At 42.4% G+C, this 20,804-nt stretch overlaps 1 protein-coding gene across 1 annotated transcript in view; it reads left to right on the plus strand.

Moving 5' to 3' along the window:
• Positions 1 to 7,978: 7,978 nt before the first annotated feature.
• The window catches only part of SNX4 (sorting nexin 4), a 36,072-nt gene continuing 23,246 nt past the window's right edge, over positions 7,979 to 20,804 (plus strand). Inside the window, 5 exon segments of the mRNA XM_065671384.1 lie at positions 7,979 to 8,260; positions 8,262 to 8,378; positions 9,429 to 9,544; positions 19,897 to 20,035; positions 20,112 to 20,261. Coding sequence (XP_065527456.1) covers positions 8,213 to 8,260; positions 8,262 to 8,378; positions 9,429 to 9,544; positions 19,897 to 20,035; positions 20,112 to 20,261 — 570 coding nt within the window. The 5' untranslated portion in view covers positions 7,979 to 8,212.

Genomic DNA, 20,804 nt, shown 5'->3' on the forward strand with positions numbered 1-20,804 from the left:
GTGCTGTGTAGTATTAATCAAGAAGAAATGCATTGGCCTGAGTTACAACAGCTGAGGTATAGCCTTTGAGGGCTAAGGACATGAGCAAATGTTTGGCAAACTTTTAGAAAGACATTATTTTCCAATAAGCGTACTGAAACTGCTGTGTGCACAGTGGTTTCTTTGGGTGACCTCCCAGATCTCCTCTTTCTGATGCAGAGCACTTCAAAATGCTCACAGGTCACTCAGACTACCAGTTGGACTTTCACATGTGAGCCCTTCTGTGTGTTACAAGACAACTGGATAAGGTCTGTGTTAGGAACGTCACAGATTATTCATGATCCATGGGAGCCCTCTTTAAAATCAGGAAGAATCCCCTGCTGCCTCTGAAACTCGGAGAGAAATAATGTCCCCAGCAGGAGCCCAGAGGGGCTTTAAACCACGGTGGACATTGACAAAACACGCTGTATGATTTGGAAGTGCAAGGGGTATTATTTTTTTAGCAGCAGAACTTGGGAAGGCAGCAGGAAGCCTGCACAATGTCCCTGCAGCCAGGGACCCTGAGCTGTGGGAGCTGTGTTTTCCAAAAACCCAGGCAATCCCAAACAACTTCTGAGCCAAACTGAACCCTGTTGAATGCTTCATCCTGTCTGCAGAATAATCTTAGGGAGAGATTTGGAGCTGGAGCTCACCAAAATGAGAGGAAAGGCAGTAGCTGTCCCATGCAACGGCATCTTTACAAGGCAGTTGGGTTTCCACAGGAAGCTCAGCAAGGGGAAGCTTTTGGGAAGTGATGTTTGTCCCACTCTTCCTAAACTGTTGTACTTATTTCTAGATGGTGTTGGACCTGCTGCTTGGAAAAATATGGTGTTGTAGTGACTTGGGCAGGGGTTTGCTTTCATAAACTGGCCGCTAGGCTCTGCAGGCTGCTTTCTGCATGGAGAGAACCTGCCTGGTGAGCCCTTGATGCATGTGAGATTGCACAGAGCTAGATGTACCTTCTTGTAACCTGCATTTTCAGTCCACTGAGCTGAGGCTATTGTAAGCAAACCTCATGCAAAATAGGAAGAACATGAGGATGCGAGGTTGTTTCTTTCCTACCACAATGGCTGAGTAACCCCGGACTGAGTGGGGAGCCACAAAGCACGTGCCCCACTGACCTGGACTTTTTTCTGACCAACAGCTCTCTTCTGGGGCCCCTGCTTATTTCTCAGACTTATCCAAGGGAAAAATGCAAACTAAAAATCCACCAAACATACTCAGGGGAAAGTGAGCAAGTCCTCACTTAGCTTAAAGTGCCTAAACTCACATTATAGAGCTTTGCTTCCATGAGAGAACACAGTGACCTCTGGAGTGAGACACTGGGGAGGAAGAAGAGATAAATGGTTATTTTTATTGTTGGCTTGTTTATTCCTTTTGGTGTAAATCCCCCTGCTCTTCTATTAGTGGTCTGGACAACCTCATAACTCAAGACACACTGAAGGCTGGATTTAGGCTGAGGAACATAAGGTCTCTGCAGGGTGATTTTTAAGTTGAGTTGTGGGAGCAGTTTTCCCAAAGTTCTCGTCTGGGAGAGGGAAGATATTTACTAGAGAAGTAAAATAAAACTTTGGACACCTGAAACAATATAGTATATATTTAAACGAAGGTTTCAAACAGCCTGGGGTTCCGCTGTGGGAGGTAAGGCTCTGCAATCAATCAATAGATTTGAAGCTCCCAAGTTAGGCACTAAAGACTCTTGTGCAGGGTACCATCATGATGGACAAGTGCCAGACCCAGGTGAGTCAAACCTCTTATTCTTCCCAGGGGCAAAGATCACCTTCATGTGAAAGGAGCATGAAGGGAGGGAAGGGGAAGAAGGGAACCAGATAGCCATGCCCTGGACAGTTCTAATGCAAGGGCCAATGCTCCTGAACCTCCTCCATGCTTGCTAGACCCCAGAGATGATAGCAGGGGCATTGGGTTTAAAATGACTGACTACAACAAAAGGTGCTGGGTTTACTCCTGCAATCAGATGTTCCCCTGACCCTCTCGATTTCTTTCATGTTACATGACTCGACTAATATCTGTAGCATCTGCTTTGTTCTTTTTCAGTCTGTTGCTACCAATATCGATGCTGGGCTTCAGATAAGGTCCATGAGTGTTTTTGTTGTGAAGAGGATTTGCTTTATACATTGAAGTTTTAAAAGGCAGGTCTAAGGAAAGCGGCTACCTGATAGGATCAGGACTCAGCTTCTATTAGTAAGCACAAATCCCTACTCTTAATTTATGTGCATATATTGTGCAGTTGTATAGAACTACTCCCATGTTGTCCTGGCAGTTCATTAAACCCCAGGAATTTTAGTGTCATCACTTCTGCATCTTATTAGCATGGCGTTGGTTTCGCTGTGCCATCAGCAACAGTTGCCTGAATCCTGCATTCACAAGGACACTGGCTCCAGTTCTGGGAGGGCTGGATAAATTCAAACACCATTGCCTGGTGGGCATTAAATGTGCCCATAGCTCTCTAGGAAAAGTTCTCATTACCTTCCCCCTTACTGCTTCATAGAGTTCTGGTGCTTGAGGTCACGTACATGGTACGACAGTTTGTGCCCTCTATCACTTAAAGGAATGACTTCACCTTTGTCATTTTCCATTCTCTTGCCGCAGCTTGTCCCAGTGATAGTGTGGTAACCTTTCACAATCAGGTAGCACAAGGAGTACAGTCGAAGCTGGCAATACCTCCTGAGGGACACACCTATACCTCTGGACGCAGTGGCTTTATCTGCATTGACACAACCATTCCTCCATAGCCCTGCTAACTTCCCCATCCTCCTGCCTCTCAACTAACACTTGTTTTGGGAGCCACACAGGATAAATGCATTTTCTAAGTGATGCCTGACTTTTACTGGAGTTGTTCTGTGGTGCAGAAACAAAGGTCTGACTTTCAACTTCTTTTAGACTGCATGCAACAGGCCCCTTGACCAAAGCTGCAGCAAGATTAAGTAAAGGTCTAATGTGCCCATTTATATAAAGTGTTAGAGTTGGTGGGGTTTTTGTTCAAATCTGTCTGAAGTCTTACTGTTTACTTCCCATGAAGTTTTGAATTTTTCTCATGCCTTGTTTTGTGCTGCTTTTGAAGCCATTTTTAGTAAATTTTCATTCATACTATTGACCTGCTTGTACAGATCCTTTAAAAAATGTGGATTAGTTTTAGCTTTCTTGTTTGTATTCATGGATCCAGATGTGCCATTGCTGAAATGGATGGAGACCCCTGCTACCAGTTTCAGACTGAGTGGGATCGGGTGATCTCCCTCACGCCAAAAGACATCCATACTTCTTTTCCACTCTCCACTTATTCTTTCATGATTTTTTTCCTTCAATGAATAATTAACAATTTTTTTTAACTTTTCTTACAGTTTAGGGGCCATTTCATACAGACATTTATGTCTATAAGGAGCCTAAACTCATGTGAGGAGAGGATGTCCCATATATTCTTTCTGAACCTACTTTTCCTCTTGCACTCTTCCACATTGAAGCAGCTACTTATGCCTTTTACTGACAGTTCCTTGATGTTCACTCCTCTGTGTTGTTTTCTTAGGGAGCCTAAGCAAGCACTGTTCTTTGTTCCATCATACAAATGACATCACATGCAGACAGACGCCAGGATCTTCAGTGATGATCAGCCTTTGAAGACCAAAGCACAAGATGGCATCACTTCGGCTATTGGATGCCCCTGGTTAGCAAGCGCCTTCGGGTCTGAAGGAATTAACCTGTAGAGGGAGGCATGAGCAGTTTGAGAGCCTGACTCTTGATCTTTGCGTTATTATTACTGGTAGTGAAATTATGGTAGGATCTGGGAGCCTGAAGCAAGGATCAGGAATGTGCTTTTGAAGGGACACTCCCAGCCATCCTGCTTTGGCTTGCGCTACAGGGCAGTCTTAGGGCACAGAGACGCTAAATTCTTTTTCAGTAGCGGTTAAACTGGAAGGTGCGATGGGTGACCAGTCCCTGGGAATGGGCAAGAGGCACCCTAGAGAATATCCCCTAAAATATGTGTGGTGCGATGGCAGTCTGCAGCTCCAGCTGTGTTGCTCCATGAATCTACTTGTACTGTACCTCACTGCTTGCAAGCACTGGCACTGCTAGACACTGCACCAGCTCGTAGATGCATGCCTCTCATCAGCAGGAATATTGGCCGGTTAGCTCTTTCTTCCTGAAGCTGTTGAAATGCCATGGTTGTTGTGGAGCAGAAGCAAAGCATAGCCACTGCTTTAGGTGTTCTCATTTAAGTTCTCAGTAGCAAAGAGATGGTAGCTGGTGATGGTTGTATTTTCATTTAATTCTAACTACTAAGAAGTTGAAGGGATAAGGAACTCAAAATGAAGTTACTGAAAATTAGTGTTGTAACAAAGGGGAATTGTCTGAAAAAAATCCCATTACTATGGCATTTATTTTTTTGTTTAGGGTATGTTATTTGCTAGAACAAACCAGGCTGTCAATACATTCAAGCAAGAAAGGTAACATGCATAACCTTACACAAAGCATCAGGAAGCTACTTACAAGGGAAGTGTAAACGCTTAGCTTGCTTGATAAAAAAGCAGTTTACCCAGAGTAACGGTAGGATTACAAAGAATGGACTTACAGATTAGAAAAAGATGGGGGTCCCTGTTTGCCAGAGACTGTGCTGGGAGTCAGGAAGAACTGAGAGAAGGGCACCTGGGAGGAGGGCAATGGGGCAGTCTGCTGCTTCTGCATGGAGTCATGGCTTAGAGAAAGTGTACTAAAACTTGCAAAAAGAAGCATCTGTGTTTGGTGAACACGGAGTATTGCTTTCTCTCCTGTAAGATATGTAATTCTCCGGTAAGGAAGTCAGTAGTGCTTTCATGTGAAAAGGTTGTTTCTGAGAAAATTTACCTCTCCGATGACAGCTTCAGAGACTAAAGGGACTTGTAGGTAGGAAGCTGATTTGAGCTTGGCTTCTTATGGTTGATAAACAAGGGACATGCCACCTAGTGAAGAGCAGGAGAGTGTCCTGGTTTCAGTAACCTGCAGGAAATCGGACTCGCATCCTGACAAGAGGGGGTTTGAAGAGAGCGTGGCTGCACCAGAGCTTGTGCCTAGCTAGGGGAGGAATACTACAGCTTTTTTGACCAAAGCAGCACAGCTTCTGGAGGTACTCCTGAAAGCAGTACTGTGCTGGGACCCTTCCTCTGGGAGGAAATACTGCTAGCCTCCTTTGCAGGCTGAGGTGGTGAAATGTGGCCCAGGAAGAGCACTTCATTGGAAGCTTTGGTGCTCACGGATGACCTCTTCATTGCATAGGACATCTCACATTCTCCTCTAAAGCTCCCCAGGGTATAACGCATGTGAGGGCTACCCAGGCTGTTGGTCATCTTGATACAGGCACTTCTGTCATTACCCTCCTCTTACATACATAGTGTTTTAACTCTTCTCTTAACACGTCTCTTAGTAGCATGAAGAAAACTCAAAGCTGAAAATAGCTTTTGAAACGACTGATGTTAGACCTGAAAATATGACTGTACTTTATTGATAATATTGTTTCCATAATAAAAATATTTAATACAAAGTCTGATATCCTGCATGAGCTTCACATAAATATTTCCATTGTATCACTGATATGGATCAGAAAAATTTCAGTATGCACATCCTGCAAATGCAAGCGTAATTGATACAAGGTATGTATCTTAATGTACATCTTGAGTAAACATAAGAAAACCATGCCCTAATGGAAAACAGACCTTGTCTTACAATGTGCAATCACGCTTTTACATCTAAACTGGACTTTGGGTTCAGAAAACAAATCTTACATCAGTCCTATTCAGAGGACAAATCGCAGTTCACATACTTGTAAAAAACTTTTGTTCTAGGAAAGCCTTTTGTGGAAAAGCTTGTGAAACTCCATCCAGCTACACTAGTGGAAGGGTGGGAAAGAAGGGATTGAGGTATCAGTTCAAACAATCTGAGGAAAAAGTTGAATAAACATTAAAGACAACAGAATAGAAACCAGACGCCAAATATTAATTCATGGGGGTCTTCAAAGGGGACTTGGAGATTTATTTTAGTTGTAGTTGAAAGAAAAAGATTAATTTTTGGATGAAAAATCTATGCAAATTCAGCTCTGGTCAACACTAAAAAAAAAACATTTCCTCCTCAGAGCAGAAAAAAGGCAAAGCAAAAAAACCTGTAGTATCAACTCTTTAATCCCCTGAGGTGGCCTTTAACCGGGGTTTGAAAAGGGCAGGAAAAGAAAAAAAGCTACATGAGAATAACAAAAACCGTAGTGTCTGAATCAAAGGACAGGAATCTGGTGCAAAAATGGGAAATCTTAGGGAAATGATGTAATATGTAGACCAGAGAATGGTGGGGCTGAACGAGTGTCCAAAATGATGTTTGGTGTACAAGTAGTAAACAGAAAGAACTCCTCCACCCAGTTTGCTGGCTCCATGAACACTGCATGGGCACCATGGGGTTGTGACGGAGTAAATCCAAAGGCTACAGTAATGAATATATATATAGGATCATAGGATCATAGAATCATAGAATGATAGAATAGTTAGGGTTGGAAAGGGCCTTAAGGTCATCTAGTTCCAACCCCCCTGCCATGGGCAGGGACACCTCACACTAAACCATCTCACCCAAGGCTCTGTCCAGCCTGGCCTTGAACACTGCCAGGGATGGAGCACTCACAACCTCCCTGGGCAACCCATTCCAGTGCCTCACCACCCTCACAGGAAAGAATTTCCTCCTTATATCCAATCTAAACTTCCCCTGTTTAAGTTTTAACCCATTACCTCTTGTCCTGTCACTGCAGTCCCTAGCAAAGGGTCCCTCCCCAGCATCCTTACAGGCCCCCTTCAATACTGGAAGGCAGCTATGAGGTCTCCACGCAGCCTTCTCTTCTCCAGGCTGAACAGCCCCAACTTCCTCAGCCTGTCTTCATACGGGAGGTGCTCCAGTCCCCTGATCATCCTCGTGGCCCTCCTCTGGACTTGTTCCAACAGTTCCATGTCCTTTTTATGTTGAGGACACCAGAACTGCACACAATACTCCAGGTGAGGTCTCACAAGAGCAGAGTAGAGGGGCAGGATCACCTCCTTCGACCTGCTGGTCACGCTCCTTTTGGTGCAGCCCAGGATATGGTTGGTTTCTGGGCTGCGAGCGCACACTGAAGCTGGCTCATGTTCATTTTCTCATCAACCAACACCCCCAAGTCCTTCTCCGCAGGGCTGCTCTGAATCTCTTCTCTGCCCAACCTGTAGCTATGCCTGGGATTGCTCCAACCCAGGGGTAGGACCTTGCATATATATATATTTATATATACATGTATTGATGTAGTAACTGCTGTTTGGTAGGAGCTGTCGGGCAGAAATGCACAGTAGGGACTGTTCCTGCTCGATGATAAGACACAAGACAGTTAAGGCTTTTATTACACAAATGGCAGGGCTGAACTCCAGTGATTTTAACCACTCCGGTACCTCCCGATGAAGTGTGGTAGGATGGGACACTCTTTGGTGTTAGCCGGCAGGTATATGGTGGGCAGAGAATACCCTTCTGGATGTTGTACCGCCGCTGAGAGGGAGCCCATGGAGAAAGCAGGGCAGACGGGAGGGTAAGTGAAAGCAAAGACAGCATGATTGAGTCCTTTGGTGCTTGTAAAGGAGTGAGAGCGGGGAAGTTAAGGGGCTGATGGGCTTTAAAAAAATAACCCGAGCTGCCTAATGTGGACCAACATCCTGTGGGAAAGTTAGCAGCTGCTGAAAGGGGCTCCATAAAGCAAAATGCCAAGTCGTCCTGCTGCGGATGAAAGGTGAGACAAAGCATGGGCGCATCAGGGACTCCTCAGTGACCCGCGAGCTAAGAGAGGAACGACAACAAAAATAAACGTTGGAAATGAACATTCACAACTCTCCGAACGAGGGTAAGCGCCCAGGGCACGGCAGGAGGGCTGTCCCTCTCCTGGGCTGGAGGCTCACGCCGCCGGGCTTTGGGCGAGCGGAGCAGTATGACAACGAGGGGCGGCTTTCACCCCGTGTTCCCGAGGCGGTGCCCACCTCCGGGCACCTAACAGGGCAGCTCCGGGCAGAAGGGCGTTCAGGACGCCGGCAGCCTGCAATGGGCTTGGGCCGAGTCAGCGGATGAGCAGCGGCCGAGGCGGGCCGGGCCGCCTCACCCAGCTCCCCAGCCCCCGGGCGGACCCACCCCCGCCCCGCCGCTCTCTCTAGGACCTGCGATGAGTTTGCCCGCCGAAGTCGGTCTCAGCGCCTGCGCGGAGGGAGGCGGCCGAGCCCCGTATCCCTATGGAGAGCGCCGAGGCCGAGCCGAGCGGTAGCCGCTCGGAGGAGGACGGCGCCGCACCCTGCAGCGGCTTCCTGCCCCCGGAGCAGTCCGCGGCCACGGTGAGGGTGCGGAGGGTGGCGGCGGCGGGGCGCTGTCCCTGCCGCGGGCTGCCGGCCTCGGCACGGCCTACTCCGCCGGGGCTGAGCACCGGGCTTTCCTGGGTACGCTGCCCGGCGCCGCGCCGCTGGCCCCGGGCGGGCGGGGAGGGGTGCGGGGATCGGCAGGCGCGGGGAGGCCGGGGCCGGACGGCAGCCCGGCGCTGCCCGCCGCGGCGGGAAGGGGCTACAGGTGGGGATGGGCCCTCCCGCTGCCTGCCTGGGGCCGAGCCCCTGCCTGGGGGAGCTAGGGGCAGAGCTGTGCAGCCCGACCGTCTGAGCTGCGGGCTTCTCCTTCCAGCCCCATTGTGCACCGGGTCAGAGGGCTCTGTGCGCGATCAGTCCTCATCCCTGGTGCCACATCTCTGTTACTATTTATTGCTATTAAGTATCTTCTCAATTTGTCTTTCTCCTCCCCCTTAAATTTCACAAATGAGCCCACGTCCCTTTCAATTCAGCATTGCCTTCCTAGGGTGGGTGTGTGGTCCTGACTGGTTTCTGCTCACCAATGTGTAAAAGATAACGATCCTCCTCTGAGAGATTAAATAGAAACCATCTCAGTCCGGATGTATTCTGTTTCCTGTGGAAGGGGAGAGGTGTCTCCTAGGTGCCCTGAAGAGGGATTCACCGGGAGTTGGGAAGTGTTTGGGTAGAAAGTACTGGAGTTGACTTGTTTGTTGGTTTGTTTGGTTGTTTGGGTTTTTTTCCCCAGGAAAGTTTACATTGTTGCCTGTGAGAAAAAATGTTTTTCCTTCCTGTCCTCCTGGCTCCTGATGGCTTTTGTCTATTTGTAGGTTTTGTTGGTCTTCTTTTTTCCCAGAAGCAGGTTTTTTATTTTCATTTGCAAATGTGATACAGAACACAGGTATAAAACGAAGCCCTGCCAAAGGCTTTATCCTATAGAGACCTGTCTTATTTAAATGAATGTGGTGTGGGAGAAGGGGAGGCAGGGTTAGTGGCCTTTGCCTTGTGTGGCTGATGTTACATGAGTCTTTATTTTCCTCTTCTAAAAAGATGGAAGACTGTTTGGCAAAAAAAATGGAAATCACTGTTTCAGAAGCTGAAAAACGGACTGGGAGGAATGCCATGAACATGCAAGAAACGTATACCGCTTACCTCATTGAGACAAGGTGGGTGATGAGAGCTCACTCTCCAGTGTGTGGATGTGCCATTCTAAACATACTCTCCCTCCATCCACCCCTGAAAATATTCAGGTACAGCTGATGAAAGGATCTAGCTGGTTTATGACTTGTTATGCAATTATCAACCTACTCTAGGGGATCTTTTCCTGTGAAAACTTGGCATCAGATCTGCAGCAGTACTAATGCTGATGTTGTGTAACTGTGTATGTGGAAAAATGAGTGCTCGAAAGATGTTTCTTTAATATGATGTCAACAGCTGTTTGGTTGTTTCTTAGACATGGGTTGGATAAACTTTACGTATGAGATTGTATGTGAGAAAGGTTGTGCATTGAGGTCTGAAGTGATGGTTGGGCTTGGTTGAGATCACAAGAAAATAAAGAAATCTCATGACTTATGCCATGTGGTCAAAATTCACTGCCCCACTAATATTTGAAGTGTTTTGCTTGATCTGGTCACCACATACTCCTTGTAGATCCTCAAAGGGTTGAGGTTAATTAACTATTTTGTTCCTTCATACTAGCTTGAGCTTTCACTGGAGAACTTACTGCTTGCTATTTCTCTTCTTGTGTTAACAAGATTAATAATACAGCTATGGTAAACATGCTTAGTACTACAAAGATAACTTGCAACTTCAAGTCTTGAGTAGTGAAAAGAAGCTTTAAAATATCTTCCAAGTTGTTACTTTCAAACAGTTACAGATAACTCTTGTTACACAGGATCGTGTTACTCAGCTGAAGCAAGAATTTCGAACTTAGACTTTATTAGGAGTTTTTTCTCCCTCTCTTTTATAATAACAGTTTTAACCTTTGGGCTTTGCCTTTGGAATGATCTGCTGTACAGATAAAACTTCCTGAAATAAAGCAGTTGCATTTTGCAAAGGCTCTGAAGAGTTCAAACTGTAATACTATCACATAAGTCTCTAGTTACTGGTAAAAGTTACTTTGCTTGTTTAATTGATGAAGGAACATACCAGTCACACTGACTGCAGGCCTAGTGGGGTATGTTTACTATATTTTTGATAACATTTAAGGATAAAATCCAAAATAGATGGACATTATATTTTTCAGATATTGTTGCTCTTTGTCAGTTGCTCAGATGTTAAAGAAAAAATAAAATACTTCTACAATGTATTGATATCAAAGATCACATCTGCTCACATAAGTAATGTTATTTTTCTTTTAATGATACTTCTGAAGGAAGAGAGAAGAAAATTGGTATCCTTGGTGTCTGACTGTGATGGGAAGTGTGCTCTGGAGGTGTCTTTATGCAGCCCCAGAATATGATGACTGCATCTCCTTTCCCAGTCTCTCTTCCATTACTTTAGACTCACTCACTCACTCCTGCTGGTCTTTCCCAGTGGCTCTTTTGTAGTGGCAAAACTGTATTTTGCTGCCCAGATTTCTTTAATTCATTAAGATTTATTTTATTCTGTGGTCAGCAGATACCAAGACCAATTACGTGTTTGTCACAGAATTACTGAAAATGTGGGTTTGTCACATCTCTAATAAAATAGGTTCTCTCTTCCTTCTGCTGAGAAGGCAAAATTTCTTGCATAAATATAGTTGGTGCTATTAAATGTGCTTCCTGCTGAGCATGTAGCTGTAGATGGGCTTCACAGCAATTTGTCTGTGGGTAATAGGATATTTTGTAGCTGAAGAATGAAACTCAGTTTATAGTAATATAAAAGGAAGACCACTTAATACTAGTTGCATTATGTTTGTGTGAGCTAGAGTTCTGCCGTTACTGCTATCTAGGATTTAATTTCAGTTTGACCTGAAGAGTTGCATCTGGGTAAGAGACACAAGATGGGTGTAGTTGCAACCACTGTATATATGTTACAGAGCAGGAACTGAGCGTTAATTTTGCTAGTGCTGATGAACCTCTTTTAAAAATGCAAGTGATGGTGTGGTTTCCTTTTTCTTTTCGATATGAAAAGATTTATTATTGTTCTCACATTTTCATGTGACTTTTGTTGACTTTTTTTTTTTTTAAGTGCTATTATACCTCGGTGTAGTTCTGTTTTGTTGAGTCTACTGCTGGAGACTGCAGAGTCTCAGCAAATTCCAAAGGTCATGCTTCCTGAAAGCATCCCCTTTTTTCTTGCTTTACACCTTTCTGCATTAGCTAACTAGATTTCTGTGGTGAGCTGTTTCCATTCAATTAGTCTTCAAGTCAGTTTGCTTCACAGCTTCTGTTAAACTATACAGTTACTTAAAAATAACTTAGGTTTTATACTATCCCTGCGAGAACAGAGGACACTTCTGCCTCTGTGGAAATGGCATTAAGGCAAGTACAAATTCTTATAATGAAGATGTACAGCTAAGTATTCCTTCTTGCGATACAGGTGCTCAGCATATCACTTGCTTTCTGTAAGGGAAATTGCAACTATCCAGGATCTCACTTAAACTCAGACTAGGTTGCTTGTTAGAGATTTAGAGAGCTGTGTCTTGTATCAGAGTCTTCATTAAACTACAAGAACCAAGGTAGTATAAAACCTAGAATTTGACTCAAGGTTTTGTGCCCTTTTCATTTCAGAGCTGAAAGTTAATCAGCTCTGTGCTGATGGACTTTTAGTACCTTTAGTGCCTTTTTTTCCTGTTCTCCTTTAAAGTAAACAATTTCTTCTGTGGTAGTAGGACACTTTCATTTAGTTAACTTTGCTTCCACCCCTGCTGACTTTCAGATTCCCCGTCTGGTCCTCCTGGTCACAATATGATGACTGCAGTGTGTTTTGTTGGTTTGTGTTGTTTTTTGTTTTGGTTTTTAATATGGCTTTAGGAAAAAGTAACACAACTTTACACAGCCTGCTGGCTGACTGCTTAATAGCCAGATCCCTAGTTTCTAGCCCTACTAGTCTTTACTTCCTTTTGAAGTGATTTGAAGGGGTGGGTCACTATAGTTCCTTGTTACTCCCCCAGCATGGCTGGGGAAGTTACTCATCTTAGTTCTGCTTTCGGTGTTTGGAAAGTTTTCCAATTGTGACATAAATGATACCTGCTTCTCTCTTAAGACCTTGGATTGCCCATCCAAAGTATAAGGAATTTTAAAGAAGTTTCAGTAAGAGAAATGAATGTGGAAATCAGTAGCCAGCCAGGTCACAGTTCAGTAGCAGCCGTGCTGCACCATGGGACTTGAAGAGTTTTTCCTTTGTTACAATCTGTTTTGAGTTCCTTACCCAAAGTCTTCTGTTCCATACTGGGCTAGGTAAAGAGCCCAGGTGTGCATTTCCAGGGGAGAGGCTCAGAATGAATGCCCTCAGAGAAATATTGTCTTCTGATAAAACAACAATGCAGATTTTGGTCACTTAGAGTCAGGAAGGCGTGTCTACTCCCTCCAAAGGAGATGTTAGGAAAAGGGGAAGAAAGTCTGAATTCAGTATGAGCTTTAAACAGGGAAGAGTCAGGAGGGGAAAGAAGATGGAAGAGTTGAAAATTTAATTGACTGCTGATTTTTACTTAATTGATCTTGTGACTCATTAACATGCCCAGTAGATGTATATTTTAATTAAATACAGCAAACTGGGTGACAGGGGAAAAAAGAAATATCAGCTGGCTGTGATGTATCTTCTGGCAAGAGAACTGCTTCTTCCTCATACAGCTTGCTAGGTGACTTCTGGTGTCTTAGAAAGCACCTAGGTGATCTATAATGATTGCTCTTCTATCTCTTGAGAAGCCTAAATACAGAGACCATTTCTAAGAGGTAATGTAAAAAGTTGCCCAGCCCTTTAAGACGGTATTCGTCTACAAAGAGAGTGAACCTTGCCCGCTGTCGGGGAGTAGAAGTGTCTCTTGTACACTGGAAGGTCAAAGGCTGAAAGCGAAGTTACTGCTTCTGCAGTCAAAGAGGTGATTGCTTTTACAAGGAAGTAAACAGATGTATTTCCTTCTTGTCTGATTTAATACTTTGCAGCCATTCCTCTTTTTATTGCATTCAGAATTGTTTAATGGCTCATTTCAGATAATTAGTTTTAAATGGGAAATGGGAAGAGTTAATTAGATTGACTAAAGTTTTCACATTGGCACTTTGAATTAAGGTCAATGAAAATGACTTTTGGACTAATGTAATCTTCTAATCACTTACGATAACATCAGTTGTGAACGTAAAAGCTGAAGGTTTCAATTTTGTCTTTTTTTTCAGGCAGGTAATTCAGTCAATGAATAACTCACATTGTTATAACTGTACTTAGAGGGAAAACATATGGTTTTCCTGCCTGAAGACTGTACAAGTATTATATTGTATTTTTAAAACCAAAACGAATTGAGAAGCTTGACTGAATGTCAACAAGTGATTATAATCTTAATTGAAACTGCTCTGCAGTACTTGCATTTAATGATGGAGTTCATAATGTGGTCTAAAAAATCAGATGGTAATGAAGGTATTAAATGTAATGAGTACCTTTGTGGATTTCTACTTCCTTTCTGAAATGGGGTTCCTGGGGAAAAATACTGTTGTAATTGGTGATATTTTATGGCCTTGTATGTAACCAGGTGGAGACATTTTTGGTGTGATTAAAAAAAATGATTTCTATCATCTTGCTTGCCTGTCCCAAATCTGTACATGCAGTTCCAGACTCTTATTACCTCATTTAAAAGGCAGTGGTGTGAACTCAAGCTCATAATTGAGGGCTGTACAGTACTTTCCCACCACAGCTTTGCAAAGAACTTTGCTGCTCCCTTCCTTTACCCAACACACAGCCGTGCTGTGAGAGCAGAATATGACTGCTTTTACTGTATCAAAACCTGGGTGTAAGGGAGAATCTTAACTAGTATCATAATTTCAAATGCGGGCTACATTTATTCAAGTGGGTTAATTTATAAAACGTAGCTGCTTTGTTGGGGGCTACAGAACTGCCCTCCTGAAATGACTAAACTGAAGTTTCACAGCCCCTGGGAAAAAAAAGACTGGGGCAGGTGCTTCTGGTGGCAGAGGCAGCAGGGATGTCTACCCTGTAGAGTGTGGTGGCAGGCTCTTTCTGAGGTGCAACTGTTAGGTTGCAACTTTTTGCAGTGGCAAAGAACATCCAGACATTTCTTTGGGCAAGTGTCTGCCTGTTTTGCTGTCACGTTTGCTTCCTTTACCTGTTGTTTTGGGTGAAAAGCAGTTAAGAGACAAAAACTGTGTTATATAAAGAGAAAAGCAACAACTACAACCAGAAAAGGCAGCATTCACACTTCTAAGACGGTGAGAATAAATGCATGTTAGAATAAAGAAAGTAAGTATGATCTGGGAAGAGAAATAACGTCAGGCTCCTTAACACAGACTGCGTTTAGGGGATTGTATCAGATGCTGTCTGTTTAAAAAAGAGCAAACTATACATTCAGGTTTGACCTTCAAGGTTCTCTAGTAGTAATTTAGCCTTTTTCTTCAGGGTATAATGTAGGGCTTGTGTGCCCCTCATGAGGGTTGTAAAAGCTTGATTAACTTAGACTTAGGGAAGCCTAGCCTGTTGTCCACAGATCGACTTTGTCAGAAAGAAATGACAGTAGGCTTTAGATCTAGTAAACTTCCATAGTTTCTTCAGTGTGGGCAGGGAAAGTGCGGTGAGTAGCACAGTTTACTTCTGGCAGTCTGCTTCCTTCATCCTTGAGTTCTTGAGGCTCGTTGTGGATGTAAAACTTCAAGTGACAGGGTACCTGCATCTCTGTTGTGTGGCGGTAGTAGCGGTTTGTTCTCATGAACGAAGCTTCTCTATAAAGCTGTGGTCCTTCCCTGCTGAAGTGCTACACTTCTAGATGACCTTTAAAAAATTTTGGTTACTATTTAATTTTCTGCTTGATATTTGTGTGCATGTGTGGGCTGAGATGTTACTACTCTGATTCATGTGTTTTCATTTTATTTGTTTGTTACGTGGGTTTGGGTTTTTTCTGTTTGTTAATAACTAATGTGGTGTTGTTCATTCTGAGAAATACAAAGCTGATACAGGAGGCGTGTTGAGAAATGTTTTTGCACAGTTAAGGCTCCACATGGTCTTCACTGCTTCTAGTTTATAATTAACTGTTCAAAACAGTCATGAAGCATTAAGAGAGTAATTTACACTGGAAGGTTCTCTTGTGATCTTGTACAATGACAGCTTACTGATGGTGTGTTGACCTGAACCCTTACAAATGATAAATGGACTGCTACACTATTAAAATATGTGAGGATCCTATTCATGTATTTGCCTTCCTTCAGTATTTGTAGAACTGAATGTTAAATATAAGTGCTTTCTCTTCTAACCTGTAACTGGTACTACGGAAGTAGAGTATATGTAGTTCCACAAACAGGCTTGAATCTGTGAAGTCACTTTTAAATTCCAAAGACATTCTTTTTGTTTTAATTTCTTTTTCTCCTGTTAGTTTGTATCAGAGCACTTAGTTCTTTTCTCACACTTGTGGTGTTAAAACTATTGAAATTTAAATGATAATGGGACTCTCTTGACTGCAGGAATTGAGAGTTCTAAGAAAAGTACACATCAGCTTTTACATGATAAAGCTGACTTGACAAAAATGGGTGTGTAGAGGAATGGCATGCCAGAGCAGGATGGGTTATGGCAGATCAACTGTGTAAGATAAACTGCCTAACCATACTGCTAATGTTTATTACCGAAACTGTATTTGAGTGCTATAGAGAGGCCACTTACAAATGCATACTGCCAAAAATTGGGATAGTTCTTTTCTATTATCTTGTGAAATTATATGTCTGTAGGAGTGCACTTGAATATAGAGTAGGAATGTCTGGACCGGAAACTTCCTTGAAAGAGAAACTTCTTTTCATTCTTCTCTGATCTCATTGATGTTGTAGGTTATTCAGAAAGTGATAAATTTAAGATTGGACTTCCACTGCATTGGGAATTGATTGGGTTAGGGGCAGAAGACAACACTTCAGTATGCACTGTGTTGAAATGAAACAGCCAAACTTTTCTAAGTACTCTGTATTCAGGAGGTGGAAAACTTTTATATTTGAAGTTGTTCATGGCAATGTAAGCCCATAGAACAAGTTAAGTGGAGATGAAAAATAATTGCAGCCAGCGGTAGTTTCCCTTAGGGGCTCGTATTGACAAGAAAAATAAGAATAATATTTAAAAAATAAACTGACCTATTCTTCTTGCAGTTTGCCTTTGGTGGTAACTTCGTAAGCCTCTGTAACTCTACTGTATGTCTGAAATGTGTTAGGCTGACATGAAGTGTCAGTAGTATGTGCAGGCCAAGCCTGCCTTTAGTTATGAGGTGGTACAGTCAGTCTTAAAACTTCAGCTGAATTTTAAAAACAGATGAATAATGAAACTCTCCTATTAGAGAAAAATAAAAATTGGAATGAAGAGCTATTTAAACACAACTCCTGTGCCAGTTGCAGGGTGGCATTTGCCACGGCCAGGAAATGGTTATGCATAGGAGTGACTGAGACATTTAATAGCAATAGACGAAATGCATCCTGCAGATTTTTTTGTTTGTTGGCTTATTTTTGTTTTACTTTCTTACTCTCTTTCTTGTCTGATAGAACATCCATTATATTACAGAGAACTCCTTGTTCCAGATCTTGGGATCTGGATCTGTAATCTTCCTGCTTTTAGAGTAAGGGTGGCTGCTGTCTGCTTCACTCTATGCAGTGTGTCTGCCTAACTCTAGGTGAGTCTCTGGTGTCTTTGTGCTGGTGCAGCTCCATCTCTACCTGCAGTATGGATGGGTCTCCAGGCAGTCCTAGCCTGTGTTTTTTCTTGTCTCTCTCTTCATGTTTGCTTGTGCAGTATGTTTTCAGACAGGGTCCATGTAATCCTATGATGTATTGATGGTGGCTATGTTGCTTAAGGGTTGATGATAACCCATGCAGAAGCAGTTCTCTTGAAATCCATGGTGTAAGTTAGTGCGACTGGTTGACAGCTGCTGAAGCTGAAAAGGGTCCCTAATTTTGAAATACTTTTATGTATTTCAAATACACAAAAGGAAGGGCTTGGAAGGGCAGTTTGTTTACCAAACCCTTCAGCTTTCAACTGAACAACTGATCTTTTAGGGCAGAGTAGCTTAATTCTCTATGTATTAAGTTTATCTCCAACTCAGCAATAGTAGAGTCACTAGATACCTGCTTTTAGCTGAAGCGTTCTTGAAATGTTTAAATTGTGCAGTGTTTGTGTAGGAAGGAATGCTGCACAGCCTGTCATCCCAGCACTAAGGTGAGCTTACCCACTTCAAAACTCTGTGACTGAAGTTGCAACTGTGTTGAATTGAAATACTCTGATAGGGAAGAATTCTGTGGGATGATGGCAGAGTGAATTAATGGCTGCCAGAAGTATGCTCACCTTTTTTTCTTTTTTAATCATAAGTCAGTCTCAGGCAGTTTTAAACTACATCAGTTTGTGCTGAGTGCTTATGAATGCATCCTTTTTCTTCTTCCTTGTGATTTCTTTTTTCTACAAATTCAGACACCTGGAATAAATGTCCTTTCTGCAAGGCAAGGATGGATGTACAGAAAATGTTCTGCCCTGCCTTATTTAAAAAAATTCCTTTTGCACAATTCTGTATTACATCAACCTCAACGGGTAACTATGCTTAAAAAAGGGTAAAACATGGCTTTTCCTCTCTAATGAGAGTTCAGAAATGGATGACAAAGGCTTCTTGTATTTTAAGTGTATCAAATAATTGGGACCATGCAGGAATGGGAGTGGGATTATTTGTTTTTCAGTAAGGTCATTAAAAATCTAAACTTGTAGGTTAAGAATAGCTTAAAAAAAATCACTACTTTTTTGCTATTTAGATGATTTTAAAACTTTAGTCCAGAAAGTGCTCATGAATTCAGGAACTGTGTAGCCTGAATTCTGCTGGAAGAAATAATGTAGTACCCTATTCTGCTGAGTACCATGGGACTAAGCGCTTGTAGTTTATAACTTACTGTTCCTAGTTCTGGGCTCCCCAGTACAATATGTAGACCTACTGAAGCAAGCCCAGCGAAGGGCCATGAAGATGATTATGGACTTGAAGCATCTGACATACAGTGAGAGGCTTAGAGAGATGGGGTTGTCCAACCTCTGGAAAGATAGCTTACAGGGTATTAGCAATGTGTATCAGCACCTGGTGGTGTGGTCAGAGATGGAATCAGGCTCTTTCTGTGATGCACAGAGACAAGAGGCAACGGCCATAAATTTCAATTTAGGAAATTCCACTTAAATGGAAGAACTTTTTTACTGCAAGGGTGGCAAAACATGGGAGTGGGTTGTCCAGTGCGGTGGTAAAGTCTGTGTCCTTGGAGAAACTCAAAACCCAACTGGATATGGCTCTGAGCCACCTGCTTTGAGTAAGGGAGTTGGTCTACAGACATGCAGAGGTCCCTTCCAGCCTCAAGTAACCTGTGTTAATCTCATAACATAGTTAATACTGTTTCATGTAGGTTTATGCCAGTGCTTTGTACACTAATTAGTTGCTTAATATAAGAACTAAGGTAGACATAGACATCACTGGTTTCTGTTAAATCCTTGTTTGAATTTTATCTGTGTTTATTCTGACATATGATAACTGCCAAGAAGTGTTACTGACCTGATGCTTATTTTATAATACAAAGTATTTCTGTTGCTTTAAATGTCTTATATGAATAATGATTTTTTCCCAAGCATTTTTATTACTTTTCAATCTTATAATATTCCATGATTTCTCCTTTTATGATACCATAAGATTCTTTAATACCTTGCTAGGTGATGTTGGCTTTAAGTTTTCAACAGGTTTTTCAGATGCATCAATTTTACACCTGCTTACTCTCTTCAGCTAGTTTGTTAGACTGCTACTTGGTCCTTAAATATAAAATGGTAGCACTTTGAACAAAAACAAAAAAAAAAGTTTGGAAGTGCTTTGAAATTTGCTACATTTTTCTAAAAATACCCTTTAAAATGTCTTAATATTTTTGAAGTTACATTTTTAACTATTCCAGCTAGTGCAGGCAGGACAGTTTCTCTCCTCTGGAGTAAAGACTTTCTTATTAAGTAGTAAATTCCTTCTTCTAATACTCTGTATCCTTCAGCTGCTCATGAAATTGTGCTGGCTTGGAGCCTAGCACCGTTTCAAGAGAAACATGTTTAATTCTATGGTGATGTGAACTAAGTCACTTGTGTGACTGTTTACTTGACTGTGGCATACCTGTTTGTTTGGGTGTGATGAAAATGTGTTTCTAAAAAATTAGTGCTATCAGGCAGGAGTTATAAATATTTTTTAATGAAGTTTGCAGACATGAAATTCATTAAGGCTACTCAGATTATGGACAAGCTGTGCAGTAATCTTTACTGGGTAACTATTTTTAGGGCCTTTGCTATAACTGTACAGATGGTAAGAGGGAAAAGGCAATAGCTTACAAACACTCAAATTTGCTATTTTATCTTTCAGAGCTGTTGAGTCCCAGAGTGAGGGACAGTGTGCTCCAGTGGACTCCCTGTGGCGACGTTACAGTGAATTTGAGTTGTTGAGGAACTATTTGTCAGTTACCTATCCACATATTGTTGTTCCACCTTTGCCAGAAAAAAGGGTAAGGAGGCTGTGGCTGCAACTTGTTTTGTGTTGTTTGTTATTTACTTACTGATAACACTCTTCTATTTAAATAGGCTGACTTTGTTTGGCATAAGCTATCAGCAGATAATATGGATCCGGATTTTGTGGAAAGAAGAAGAATCGGTTTGGAAAACTTCTTGTTACGTGTGGCTTCACATCCTGTTCTTTGTCAGGAGAAAATCTTTTATTCATTTTTAACACAGGTATAGTAAAGTGATGTGCTCTCTAATCACACTCTTTAGTGATTATTTATTTAAGATAATGTCCTTTTGCTCTTCTTCCCTCCTATTTACCTATAGCTTGTTCTTTGTCTACAAGAATAGACTGTGAACAAAGTTGAGGTAGGAAAGGCTTACCTATCTAAAAGGCTTCTTAACAGCCATCTACAGTTGTAGTCAGTCTTCTCATGTACCTTATGCCTTTTTTCCAGTCTAGTTTTAAGGCTCTTAAGACAGAATTTCCACCTCTTTGGAGTGGCATATTGGGAACTTAATGTCTGTTGGCTGAAAAAGCTTCCCTAGGACTAAAGCTGAAATAGTTAGCATTCTATACTGCTGGCTGCAGAGAGAGTATTGGCTTCCAGTTCTCTTTTTGGATATCCATGGTTTCTTCAGCTTTGAGGTTTGAACTGTGATCTGTTCATATGTGTTGTGGTCCAAAACCAGTACAATATGTTATCACAAAAGTTGTGATCCAATTGTCGGCTAAAGCATTGCATTTTTGTAGTTTTCAACTTTAGGAGGAGT

The sequence above is a fragment of the Lathamus discolor genome, chromosome 3 (assembly GCF_037157495.1).
Source record: "Lathamus discolor isolate bLatDis1 chromosome 3, bLatDis1.hap1, whole genome shotgun sequence".
Lineage (NCBI taxonomy): Eukaryota > Metazoa > Chordata > Aves > Psittaciformes > Psittacidae > Lathamus > Lathamus discolor.